This window comes from Urocampus carinirostris, chromosome 5 (genome assembly GCF_059441175.1).
Source record: "Urocampus carinirostris isolate Australia breed hairy pipefish chromosome 5, RoL_Ucar_1.0, whole genome shotgun sequence".
NCBI lineage: Eukaryota > Metazoa > Chordata > Actinopteri > Syngnathiformes > Syngnathidae > Urocampus > Urocampus carinirostris.
The window spans coordinates 23,077,486-23,090,223 of NC_142353.1; the positions used below are offsets into that span (position 1 = coordinate 23,077,486).

General features: G+C 37.3%; 1 protein-coding gene across 2 annotated transcripts in view; it reads left to right on the plus strand.

Moving 5' to 3' along the window:
* Window positions 1-9,706, plus strand: part of zfr (zinc finger RNA binding protein) — a 28,400-nt gene extending 18,694 nt beyond the window's left edge. The window contains exons 14-20 of one of the 2 annotated variants that reach the window (XM_088336204.1): window positions 115-265; window positions 456-597; window positions 2,747-2,844; window positions 3,553-3,648; window positions 5,333-5,444; window positions 5,779-5,876; window positions 8,334-9,706. In XM_088336204.1, the coding sequence (XP_088192330.1) occupies window positions 115-265; window positions 456-597; window positions 2,747-2,844; window positions 3,553-3,648; window positions 5,333-5,444; window positions 5,779-5,876; window positions 8,334-8,516 (880 nt within the window). In that variant the 3' untranslated portion in view covers window positions 8,517-9,706. Of the gene's footprint in view, window positions 1-114; window positions 266-455; window positions 598-2,746; window positions 2,845-3,552; window positions 3,649-5,332; window positions 5,445-5,778; window positions 5,877-8,333 lie in introns of those variants that run through there. The other variant, XR_015850507.1, reaches the window with a different exon arrangement.
* Window positions 9,707-12,738: the final 3,032 nt, after the last annotated feature.

A 12,738-nucleotide genomic window follows, 5' to 3' on the forward strand; every position in this document is an offset into this window, starting at 1 on the left:
CCAGTAACGTGTTCCTTTGTAACAATTTACTCCCAACACTCTTAATCGCACATACAGTCCTAAATATTATGTCGTTGTTGTTACAACTACAGTCCTCCTTTTGCTTTCCTTTAGGTCCTTGAAAGGTGTGATGAGAGTCGGAGTCCTGGCAAAAGGGTTGCTTCTTCGCGGTGACAAAAATGTAGACTTAGTCCTGCTCTGCTCTGAAACTCCCACCAAAAGTCTCCTTTCACGAATTTTGGAGCTGCTGCCTAAACAACTAAAAGTACTGTCTTTTACAATTTCCATTTTATTTATTTCTTATCTTAATTTGAATTAAATAATAAATTTAGTTTAACTTTGCTTTATGCACTTCCCCATAATATATTTGTTTCATTTTCTGGAAACAAATGTGATTGATTATATATTATGCTATCTTTGTTATGATTATTTCACATGCACTATTTTATTTCTAGATAGTAGCGCTGGAAAAATATGATGTTAAAGGTTCTCTACAAGATGCAGCCATCATTCTTACATCCTGCACTGAGCCAAAGATGCAAGTGACCATCACTTTGACTTCACCTGTCATCAGGGAGGAAAATGTCCGAGATGGAGGTTGGGAAAGCTATAAAAGCTTATGTTATAGCCCGTTCTATTGTCTCCTGATGAAACCATTTCAAATACATTGGTTTACATTGAGAGTTCTGTGCTGCTGGCATATTCAAATATGATTTGGGGCATGAAAGAAGCATTATCGCAACATGTTCTCTCATGTCAGGCTAAAGGATTAAATCATTTCTCTTAGGCTTTGTTTATACAAAACACTTGGGAAAGCACAATGATGGTTTACATAATTTGCACTACGTGATTTAAAAAAATTGACACATGTTAAAAACATGATTTGGATTGTTAAGCAATTAAGGGTGCCAGCAGTATTACTCTTTAGTTTTTCCACTATAACTCTTCTCGGATGCTATCCCTTAAAGCAAAGCATGATCAGTGTTTGCATTGTGATAAGTCCAGTTATACCCTGATGAAAACGTGTTTCCTGTGATTTCAGGGATTCTGGTGGTGTTTCATAGTTAAACTTTAAAATTTTGGTATTTGAAAAGACATTAATATCCCCCAAAAAGTTTTTTTTGTTTATTTTCAAGAAATAAAAGCTTAAATGTTTTTTTGTTTTGTTTATTAGCTTTGTTTATTACTTTGCTTCTTGGGTTGCAGTTTTACAACCCGGTATTTAAATTACCATTTGGCCTATGGTAGATCAGAATCCCCACCACAGCAAACTATAAAATTATGTTCTTTTCTGAAGAGGAAAGAAATAATATTATTTCGTTCACCATGCAACCTCTTGATCAAACATGCTCCCCTGAGTAGATAGACATATTTTGAATTTAACATATGGCTCAATATATATAAGGATACGTGCAGTAATGCAAGATGTATGCAACTATGCCTTGTGACCGCAGCCATGAGCTAAACAATATTTGAAATTAGATACATGAACTGTTTTCTTGGGGGAGTATAATTATGCTAAGGTATAAAGGCTTTAGTAGACTGGTTGGTTGGACCCGAGTACAGCCTTTGACATGCATTGTCTGTTGAGGTCTTATTCCAGCCCACTGATGCCAGTTATGCATGCAGTGATGTCCTAACCTTTTTGACTGCTGACATTCTTTTCCTCCTTTTCAGCACTCATTGCGCCTTTATTTTATTGTATTTGTGATGTTTTCAACAAATGGACCCAATTTACTGCTTTAACCAAAATTAAAACATTTTTTTTATTTCTCCCATCAGTGATTTAGTAGTCCAACATTTCCCGGAAGGATTTTTGACCAAGGTTTTCCCACAGCCCAAAAATATTGCCACACCTACCATTGCCACCCCGCTTTTTTTATCAGGAGGCTGTTATAGGTCTTGTTTTTTACTTTGTCTTACAAACAGGCATGGAAATATCTCACCTTTCTGAGAAATGCACAATTTTGAAGTAAAAAAGGATGACCTAGGTAAATTGTGTAAATCCAAGAGAAAATTATTTGTTGGGAACTGTTGTCAGACAGTAGAGGTGCCAGTTGTATCTTTCGGGATAATCTTTGCCTGGCGGTTAGCCTGGTCAGGAGTAGGTTAGCAGTAGAGAATAAATCACCACAGTAACTGAAACGAGCTAACTTAAACTTGCTTTTATGCAACCGACTTAAAGCTAAATTTAGCCAAGATAACATCAATATTTTGTTTGGTTGTACGGTGTTACGGGAAAACATCTCCACGACACCCTTCTCACCTTTTTACCCATCGACCAATTTCCATGCCTGTACAAAACCTTTTAATGGTCATCCAAATCTATAATATTTTTCTGCGTTTTGTTAAAGTTCTAAAGTTATCATGATACTTAGTTTTTCCCTCCTAATAAATCTATTGCCTGATAAAATGGTAAAGGCTGTAAATAGTGTCATCCTAAACTAGTAGTGGACTAGACTAGGGTGGTTTCCATATAAAGCAATCTACAATATAAAGTCAACAAGAAACTACGTCAAACAATACATTGCCAGTGTGTATCTATCCAAAAAGTTAGCTTCAATGTTGTATACTTATATTTGCACTGCCCCTTTGTTGAGGAATCAAAAGGAAAAACAAAATGTGGGTTGCTTTGTAAAGAATTCTTGGTATGTGTGGCAATGTGTTTGTCGTCTTTGCCAGCCCTTCTGACCTGGTCAAACACCCATTCCTCGACAACATTTTGACAATTCAAATTCATTTTTAGATGTAACTTCGGGTTTGGTGAAAGACCCAGCGGACGTCTTGGACAGGCAAAAATGCCTTGACGCTCTGGCTGCTCTGCGCCACGCTAAGTGGTTCCAGGTTCGGAACATCATTTTACTTGATTATTGTAGCCTTATGAGATGCATTTTTTTGTAATTTATTTAGTTTGTACTTATTTAATCTACTATTGAGGACATTATGCACAAAAAAGGAGAGTGTTAAATAATTCAATGATTGAGGATTTCATGTAGTACTAAACATAATTTCTCAAAATTGGCATTATATTTTTTGTTCTTATCAATTTATTTGCAAAGGATTCCATAAGGCTGCATGATAACATGCACTAAGTTGTGCAACAGAGTTTGTATTTTTTCTACATACACATTTATTAAATGGAGATTGAGAGACAAAGGAAAAGCTGATAACTACCTATGATGCTGCTTTCTGTTTAAATCAAAGGTACATTATTGCAGATTTCCTGTGCTCCTTCAGTCTCTATTCTTTTCAAGTCGAACTCTTGTACTTTGAAATATGTTTGTTTGTACCTTTGATAAATCTTGGGTCAGGGTTTAGAAGATGGCAAGGAAAGTCCTCATTTCTTGTGCATCTTGCAAACTTTGAACTCTCATACTAACTCTGAGGTACAAGACTACTGCCAATGGCAGCTGATGGCAAAGTTTGATGGCATATTAAAGGCTTAAAAGCTTCCATTATGTACAGTAGTTGTTGGACCTCTAAGAATTGATTGACTGCCCATTTTTCACCCTTGATTTTGTCATATACATTTAACTTTTATTATGTCACAAGGCTAGAGCAAATGGACTGCAGTCTTGCGTGATCATCATTAGGATACTACGAGACCTCTGTCAGCGAGCTCCAACCTGGTCGGCTTTCCCAGGATGGGTGAGTGTCAACTTAAGTAACAAGATGACATGTATAAAAAGTGTATAGACCGATTTCTCATTTTGAATCCATCCATAAAGTTAGTCAGGTTCTGCTGCCAGCACGTAGCTGCTGTGTCTCGATGCTCTGGCAGAATCCAAAGCTATCTTCTGTTTGCCTGGAGACGTAGTCCCTCCAGATTGTGATAGGTGGTCCCTTATGCTTCAGACACACCAAATGCCTTTTAGGTGTTTGGGGTACCACGTTTGAATTGTCATTGTGTTTTGTGTTGGTTAGCACGAATGGTTGCATAGCTCGTGTGGGGCATCCAAGAGTCCTGTTCTGCGGGAGCATTAAAATAAGCTTGTTGTGCTTTTCTAGAGGCAAAAGTCAATCAGTGTAGAGAAGGGTAAAACATCACCCACCTACGTCCCATTTCTGAAACGAGAGGAGGTGGATGCAAGACACAATCATGAAAACAAATATGCAGCAATGAAAAAAGATTGACCATTGCGGTTTGTGGAGCACTGCGTCGTGTATTTGGATCATACAAGTACAGCAATGGCAGTCTATCTGGCTAGTTTGTTTATTGAAGTGGGAAACAAGTACTGTCAAATAAGCACCACCATATGTAGCACCAAAACGATTGTCAAGAGAGGAGACTTATTCGGATTGTTTGTGCACTGTACTTGTTATGTCAGCGGGTAGCTGGAACCCCTCTTTGTTTGTCTCATGCCGCTAGAGCAAGGGCAAGAATTTCCCTTTGTGTCCATAGCATGACGCATCCTGACTGGGAGATGGACCCACAAATGCATGGCCATCTCAGCCGGCTTCTCAACAACAGTAGTGGATAGAATCTGAGCACCCCTACACTTTTCTCAACACCAGCTGCTTTTTTGTTATCAGTGTTGGGCAAAATAAAACAATTTAGTGACTACATTTAAAAATTAATTGTGTAAACCCACAGACTACAAAAACCCAAAAGTAGCATGTTACTTTTTGATTTGTTAGTTACTTTCAGAGTAACAGTAAATACTCGCATTGAAGCCAACCACCTAAACTGCTAAAAATAGCGACATAATAAAAGGAAAAAAGAAGTACACCAACCTGTGGAAGCGGTGAAGCCTTCATATTTGTTGTGTAATCTTGAAAGCTTGCAAAACGAACACTTAGCACAGACACCGCGTATACATTTTGTCAATGGGTTTAAAATCACTCAAAGATTTCCTCCTCCATTGCTGAGTACTGTCCAGGATGTTTTCTTTTTTTCCAGGGATGATGTATTCCAAAAATAATTTTACAAATTCGAGACCAAAATTCAGAACACGTTTACTGTAAATTCTGTGCTTACATTTGCCCCATTTATTTCTGTTGGTTTGTCGCTCCTGTATAAGCCACAAAACATTTATTAACACGTTACAGTCCTCGTTAGTGAGAAAAGTAAATTTGCATTCTAGGAAGTTAAAGGAGACTTCAAGACATTAATATTTAATTCAGACAAGAACATTTTCTTTTAACTGCAGTTTTAAATTATAATCATTTATTGAATTTATTTGTGTCTGGATCAGAATTGCAAACACCTATTTTAAGTGAAGTGCCTTGGCTAGGGGCAAGTTGCTTGATTACTATATTTAACACTGCATGCCCATTGTTTAAACAATAAACAGTCAAAATTCTAAATCTGCTAATCCTTATCACCTTCTAGGCCATGGAGCTGCTTGTTGAAAAAGCCATCAGTAGTGCTTCTGTACCCCTAAGCCCAGGTGATGCACTGAGGCGTGTGTTCGAATGCATTTCCTCCGGGATTTTACACTCTGGTAAGATTTTACTATTTTTCATTCCATGACACTTTTTTTTTTTTTTTTTTTTTTTTTTTGAGTCGTTATTGTTGAGATTACAGACATTATGTTTATAGTATCTTTTGGCCTTCCCTGTTTGACGGCGTTCAAGGCTAAATTCTATACAGTCATCAACACATTAACAATATTGTCACGTACCCAAAAAGTAGAGACCCACTTTTGCTAATGTACTTCTCATCGCTGTTTAAGTCCTTACACTTTGAGTTACCTTCAAATGCAAACATTTTATTAGGCATGCTTTTCCAATAACATGTTTGAGAAGATGACTTATGATGTATTTGTGTTTTAACAGTTGGGCCGGGATTGATGGATCCTTGTGAAAAGATTCCTGTTGATACCCTGACAACTCTTGGAGCGCAAGAGAGAGAGGACATAACCCATAGTGCCCAAGTACGACTTTTTTTTTTTTTTTTTTGCATTTTTAAATTGTGAAATTAAATACATTAAAACACTTGCAATAAAGATGTACATGACATTGATGCAGCTGCAGGGTGCGAAGGGGGGCAGGTTTCAGAGATAATCAAATTTGCATATGCCGTCAATGCTGGACAAAGCTAGCTCACAGTTTGGCATACCAGAATGTTTATGTGGCCTCACTTCTGACAGTAAAATACTTTAGGGGCCTTCAGACTCAATTTACCTGGGGGCTTATGGACCCAGGGTCCGAGTGAGGTGGCCATGATAAGATTTTTCTTAAGAAGAGTTCTTATTTCACAATCCACTGTTATAAATCTTTATGAAAAAAACCCAGAAAATAACTCCCCCCAAAATATGAAATACTGTGAATTCCAGACTATAGAGCACATTTGATTTATTTGGGTATTCATCTAAACAAAAGTTGCATGCTCAGCGAGAGAGAAGTTTGGCCTGACCCGCAAAGCCCGCTAGCAGACCCTCAGGTGCCAACTTGGAATCTGATTGGCTAAACCAACAGCCTTCCCGAACACTGATGTTGTATACCTCTGAGTGGATTACTGAACAAAGCAACAAGTAATGGCTGAAATGTGAATGCACACATTTGGAAGCAGCATAAACAGAAAGACTCAATGACAAGGACCTGTTAGACTATTTGGAATCATTTGATAAGTATTGATGGACAAATTACAAATGACATGACATGATTTAAATATTTTAGGCCAGCAGAGAAGGCCTTTTAGGCCCTGAAAGCACACCATAGGATGATAGAGTTTGAAGGGCCTTTTAATAAATATAAATTTTATTTTGGTTTTGTGTTCATAGTGTAAGTCGTCAATTTTTTTATAACACCCGCATGTTTTCAACGTTTGTCACTTACAATGCTTAATTTGAGCCAATAAAAGATGAAACGGAATTTTATACCTATTTAAAATCTAAAATAACTGGGTCCGCCTTACTCTTGAATAAATACGGTAGTTCAGGTTCCTGGATATGCTGGATGATCTGAAGCGGACACTAAATTGCCCGCTTTGGCCGAAGGACGCAAATCCGGGTTTACCTCAGGCCGAGCCCCTCAAATCAAGTGTGCACTTCAAAGTGCAACGCCAAAATGAAAACTTAGGCGGCGAAGTGCAGCGGAAAAAAACTGAACAAAATGGCACCAAAAAGAAATCGTATTCTGCTGATCACAAGATGCAAATAGTGAAACATTTGGCTGGAAAGCAGAAAGAAATTATGTTAGGCTTTTAAGCTATTGGCGAGAAGTGAAAAAGACGTCTGACGTAAGGGACGTAGCGGTGGAAAGAGGAAGCCATGTACCGTGGCATCGAGGATGAAACTTCCTTAAAGGTGATTTAGTGGTTTGGAGTTAAACTGATGGTTTGGTAAGCATGTTCGTTATGATAGTTATGTCAAGGCAAGTCAAATTTTAAGTTTATTTGTATGGCCCTTAATCACAAAGAGTCTCAAAGGGCTGCACAGATTATTGCAAACCACAGACTATTATTACAGACTTTTATTACACCATCCCCTGATCTAAAACCTATATGAGGGCAAGAAAAATCCTCAACATAAGGAAAATGAAGAAACTTCGAGAAGGGACAGCACATGAGTTAATCCCCCTTCCAGGATGACCAGGCTGCGATGGATGTTGCAATAACAAATAATACACAGATATTTCCCTTAATAATATAGCTTTGGCACCTTAGTGTATATTTCGGCATCGACCTGCAGCAAAATTAGTGTTACTTCAGAAACATTACTCAAGTCGAAGTAAAAAGCAGTCATCTAAAAAAAAAAAAAAAAAAAAAAAAAAAAAAAAAAAAAAAAAAAAAGGCGAGTGAAAAGCCCGGCCTGGCCTGACTTAATGATTAACATTTCGTGCCCAAAGTCTTACCTCTAACACATACACACTTTGATTTTTTTTGATTATTTAGTATTTTTTTTTTCTCCACACGTGGATTTCAATAGCAACCACGAGATGTTGCAGGGACTTGGTGTGGAGTTTACGGGGCATTGCACTAAATTGGAATAAAGAAATCCAGGCTAACTGAAACTACTTAGACCAGCGTATTTTGGCTTCATCGGTTGATGTTTGCAAATTCTAATTTGAGTTCTTGTTATTTTTCTTTTAGTTGTATTCAAGTGACCCTTCTTAAAGAGCTAACTTCTCTCTCTTGTCAAGGGAACAGATGCATGGCAATTGGAACTAGATATATTACCCTTGTCAAAAACTTAACTGAAACACAGTGTGGGTTGACATAGCTCGATATTTTGTTTGGTTCTATAATGTACCAGAACAGATCTTCTCCACACATTTCTCACCTTTTAACCATCGGCCTAGTTTCCCGACGGGAATTTGGGGTTTGACTTTGAACATGAATCAAACCAAATACTAACTATGGTTGGATGTGTTCTCTCTTGCCCTTTCAGTTTGCGCTGAGGCTGTTGGCATTCCGTCATATTTACAAGGTTTTGGGTATGGACCCCCTGCCACAGACGAACCCTCGTTTCGGTGTCAACAGCAGCCGCAAACGCCGCCACGAGAACACTGACGGGGCAGACAACTTCGAAGGCGAAGGCAAAAAGGATAAGAAAGATTATGAAGTTTTGTAACCAACCACAATGTACTAACGTGTTTGAAATGGGGTCCACCATCACTTGTGTGTACTGGCTTAGCTCCAAAGTCAATCTTAAGTTTTTCTTTGTTTTTTTAAACCTAGATGTAGTTTTGAAGTTTATCGTCGCTTCACTAGTAAAAGAAGCTGTGTTTTAGTTGTAGATTTCTAAATTGTTGGGATCCATCAGTACAAGTTGAAGCATTTTTTTTTTTAAAACCGCCTAGCCAGGGATGTCAAACTCAGTTAGGCTCTTAGGCCGGATCCAGATTTTCTGTTCTGATTTGGGCCGGGTCAGTAAATATTATGTAAACTCCAAGTTTTTAGCTGTTTTTCATTATTATGCTTTATCATTAGTAACCTTCCCTACGTACTATAATTACAATGGATCTCTTATAAACACATCACATTTATTCACAAACAATGGGGAAAAAGATTTTCTTGTTTGGCATTAAATGTGTTCACTGATTCATTTTAACAGTTCACTGAATACAGTTTTTCACCTGAACCAACTCACCATGCTATAAAAACTCTACACTACCCTCTAAAGGCTTAAGGGAACATTTTGTTTGCATTTCTTTTAAGAAAAAAAAATCCTAATTTTTGACGATAATGACTTAGTCTTGCTTTTTTTTGACCGGATCCGACCCGCGGGCCGTATCTTTGACATGCCTGCAGTTATATGAATATGTTCTGTGATATTATTAAGTGTTTGTGATATTGGCTTCCTTAACAACCCGCTACTGTTTTCCTTGCTTGCTTTGACGTGGTAGGAAAATAATCACTTGTTCTATTCTAGACCAGGAAGCAAGCAGTGATCAATGTCCGCGCGTTCATTAATCTGTATAGTTCCGTTCTAATATTCCATGACTGCGATTCTGCTACTGAGATGGTTAAATTTAGCTAAATTACTCCTAATAAGGGTGTTGATATTGAAAATTATAATCTTGAAATGGATAAACTAGGATTTAGTTTGAGAAAAGCATGGTTAGATTTGGAATGCATCCCATATTGAAATTGGAAATGTTTTTTTACATTGGACATTTTTGGCCAGGTGCTATCCTGTAATGCATATTCTGCTGGGATAGGGAAGCAGTCACTTACTGCTCTGTTTCTCAATTCTTGTTTACATGCTTTCTGTCGTTTAATTCCAGTAGCAGAATAAACTTCATTTCCAAACTAAAAAAAGAGATGTGTGTTTTTATTTTTATGTTTTTATTGTCTTTTAAAATTAGCGGGCAGCCGTGTCGTCATCAGCGGTTCTGGGAAGTTATGCGCCTCCTTGGCACGATTTGCACAATGTTCCACTTTTACCGTTATCTGCTTTGATAGACCTGGACTTGGACTCTTGTGCTCTGGTGATGCACTTTGAGATGCCCTTTGAGATGCCCTAGTGACCTTCATGAACCCTTTTCAGCACCTCCACCTGCAAAAGTCTGCATCCTTTCATCAGCAGTCCACCTGCAAGTAGGTTGTGCCGAGATGAGATGGGTGAAATAATTGAATATGAAAGCACACGTCTGGAAGCAGCTCAACCAGGGAGTAGCTATGAAAGGAAGCTGACAGAAAATTTGGAACTATTTAATACATTTTGATGTCATGTTAATTACATTTAATCCATGTTCCAGATCTTTTTTGGGCCAGCAGAGAAGGCCTTGCCGGCCCTGACGGCCCACCTCTGTTTTATTATCACTCATGTAGTAAATCTATTGCTGTCAGGTCATATGAATGAATGAAAACTTTATTTCGAACATTATAAATAAAAACAGGACAAAAACAATGACTCAACAAGCAACAAAATAATGTTAACATGTTCGAAAAAGGGTAGTAAGAAGCAGACACTTATTTTCCCTACCCCTTCATCTTCCCTATTAGTTACATTTTACAGCTAGCTCCTCTTTTGTGTCTAAATATAACAAAATCTCACGGATATACATATTACATAAGTCTGATATCAATAATCATAACAATAGTCACATATTTTATACACTAATCGTAGTACCCTCCCTCAATGTCATAATGAATTATCTATCTCTATCTAATGCCACTAGTCACCAAACATCATTACGACACCAATGATAATAACAATAGCAATAATAATATAACTGTTATGATATAACAATAGTAACAATAACAACAAGGTGAACTATAGTTCGTAAAAGCAGTATTTCTAATCTCTAGTATCACTCATACCCCATTTTCTTCATCTCTGTATTCTGCAATAGTGTTTCTTTGTATCTGGATTTGAACAGGCGAATATTGGGACATCGTTTGATCTCGTATTGTAAATTGTTCCAAAGTTTGACTCAGCACATGGACACACACATACATTTCCTGGTGGTTCTCTCCGATGGGATTTTGAATTTACTACAGCCCTTTAACGTATAACTTCCCTCTTTCCAAGTGAATAATTGTGTTTCATTATTATACCAATGCTTGTCAGTTTTGTTAAATATGTTTAGTATTGTTTTTGAGATTCTAAAAGGTGACCAAAAGGGAAATCTTTGACTAAGATAATGCAGTAGCCTATCGGTGAACTCTGTCATCTGGTCCCTCGTTAAAGAAAAGCTTGTTCTGTATAAGGGATATATGAAATATAGTAAAAAATAGAAATTGTTAAATGGAAATTAATTTAAATTGTACTTATTGTCATAACAACATAGTGAAGTAGTTAATAAGCGGCACCCCAGGATAAATGATAAAAGCCTTAAAAGAAAAAAAAACAAAATGAAACACAATATCCAGTTAAATAGGCAAACATTCGTGTTTGTTATATTGGCCGGGTATCGAACCGGAGTCTCCCGCACAGCAAGCAAAAAGGCTATCATTTAACCACTGAGAGCAGACACAAATAGAACATAGTTGCATTCAGCACTTGTTCAGTTAGGTCAGTGTTTCTCAATTACTTTTTGTTGCGTCCCTCCTCGGAAGAAGAAATCCTCTCGCGCCCCCAAGATGAACACACGAGGTCAAACTCGTCCAGGTTGTCGAAGTTCCCGTTGTATTTTAGAACTACTGAGTTAGGTTGATTAATGGTAGCAAATACAGCTTGGGGAGACATCAAGCGGACATATTTAAAACTGCAAGTAATTGTTGCTGCTCCACTGATCCCCTGCACAAAGTTTTCTCCTTGGATCTACATGATTCACATTGGTCACTCATTTTGATTTCAAAACGACTGTTCGGTTAATCTGTGTTTTTTTATTCCACTTTTGTGGAATACCCACCCGGTGTATGATACAGTAACGCAGGGCTGCAACAACTAATCAAATATGAAACGCGTTGGAAACTAATTAGATAATCGATTTGTTGTATTATGTGATTTACGAGCTGCTAAGTACGTTAAATCAATGCAAATAAGAATGCGCACAATTCTGTTGACACGTTGAGAGTTTTAGTACCTCTTTGGTCTGGCAGAGAGTGGCAAGACCGTTTTTATAAAAAGTTAGCTCACATTTTTTCTTTCTCTTTTTTGAACAAAATTGGCGTGAAAATGTCACCTTCGTAGTGATTGTTTCATCATGAAACAAAGTGAACAATTTTCAAGGGAACAGAAAGGGCTGTCGAAGTAAATAGGTAAATCAAAATAAGAATAATAATGTCACGTTTAGCTTTACACAAGGGCCAGATTCTTAAGCATATCACATATCATTTTCATAAAAGGAATGTTGATCATATACAAATATTCAACCAACAAATTTGTTGACCAGATTTTGAAAAATATAAAAAATGTAAAACAACATTTTTTTGTAGTTACATTTTTTTTGCTACACATTAAATTAAATGTATTTCTCTTGTTTTGTATGATAAGATGAAATATATATGTGTTTGGAAAAGGTAGTAGGAAAAGAATACTGCATCTTCTGCATCAGGTCGATTGCATACATATGATGTATTTTTTTTTGTCAAGTTAATTGACTAACACTTGGAATAGATTCTATTGTTTTATGTTAGAAAATATTCAGTTGTTTTGTGAACTTTTTTTCCCATCCGTCCAAAACCTCAACAAATGAATCAAGAGGAGTAAATTCAAAATGTCTTCAAGAAATCCGATTCATCGAAAATGATTGACCCCATTCATCGATGATGAAAACAATCGTTTGTTGCAGCCCTCCAATAATGAATCAAGATCATCTTAGGGGCCGGAGACAACTTTCTTGGAGCAGGATGCGGCGTGGGGACCTTGACTTTGGCACGTGTGGAATATGCGAACATCACTC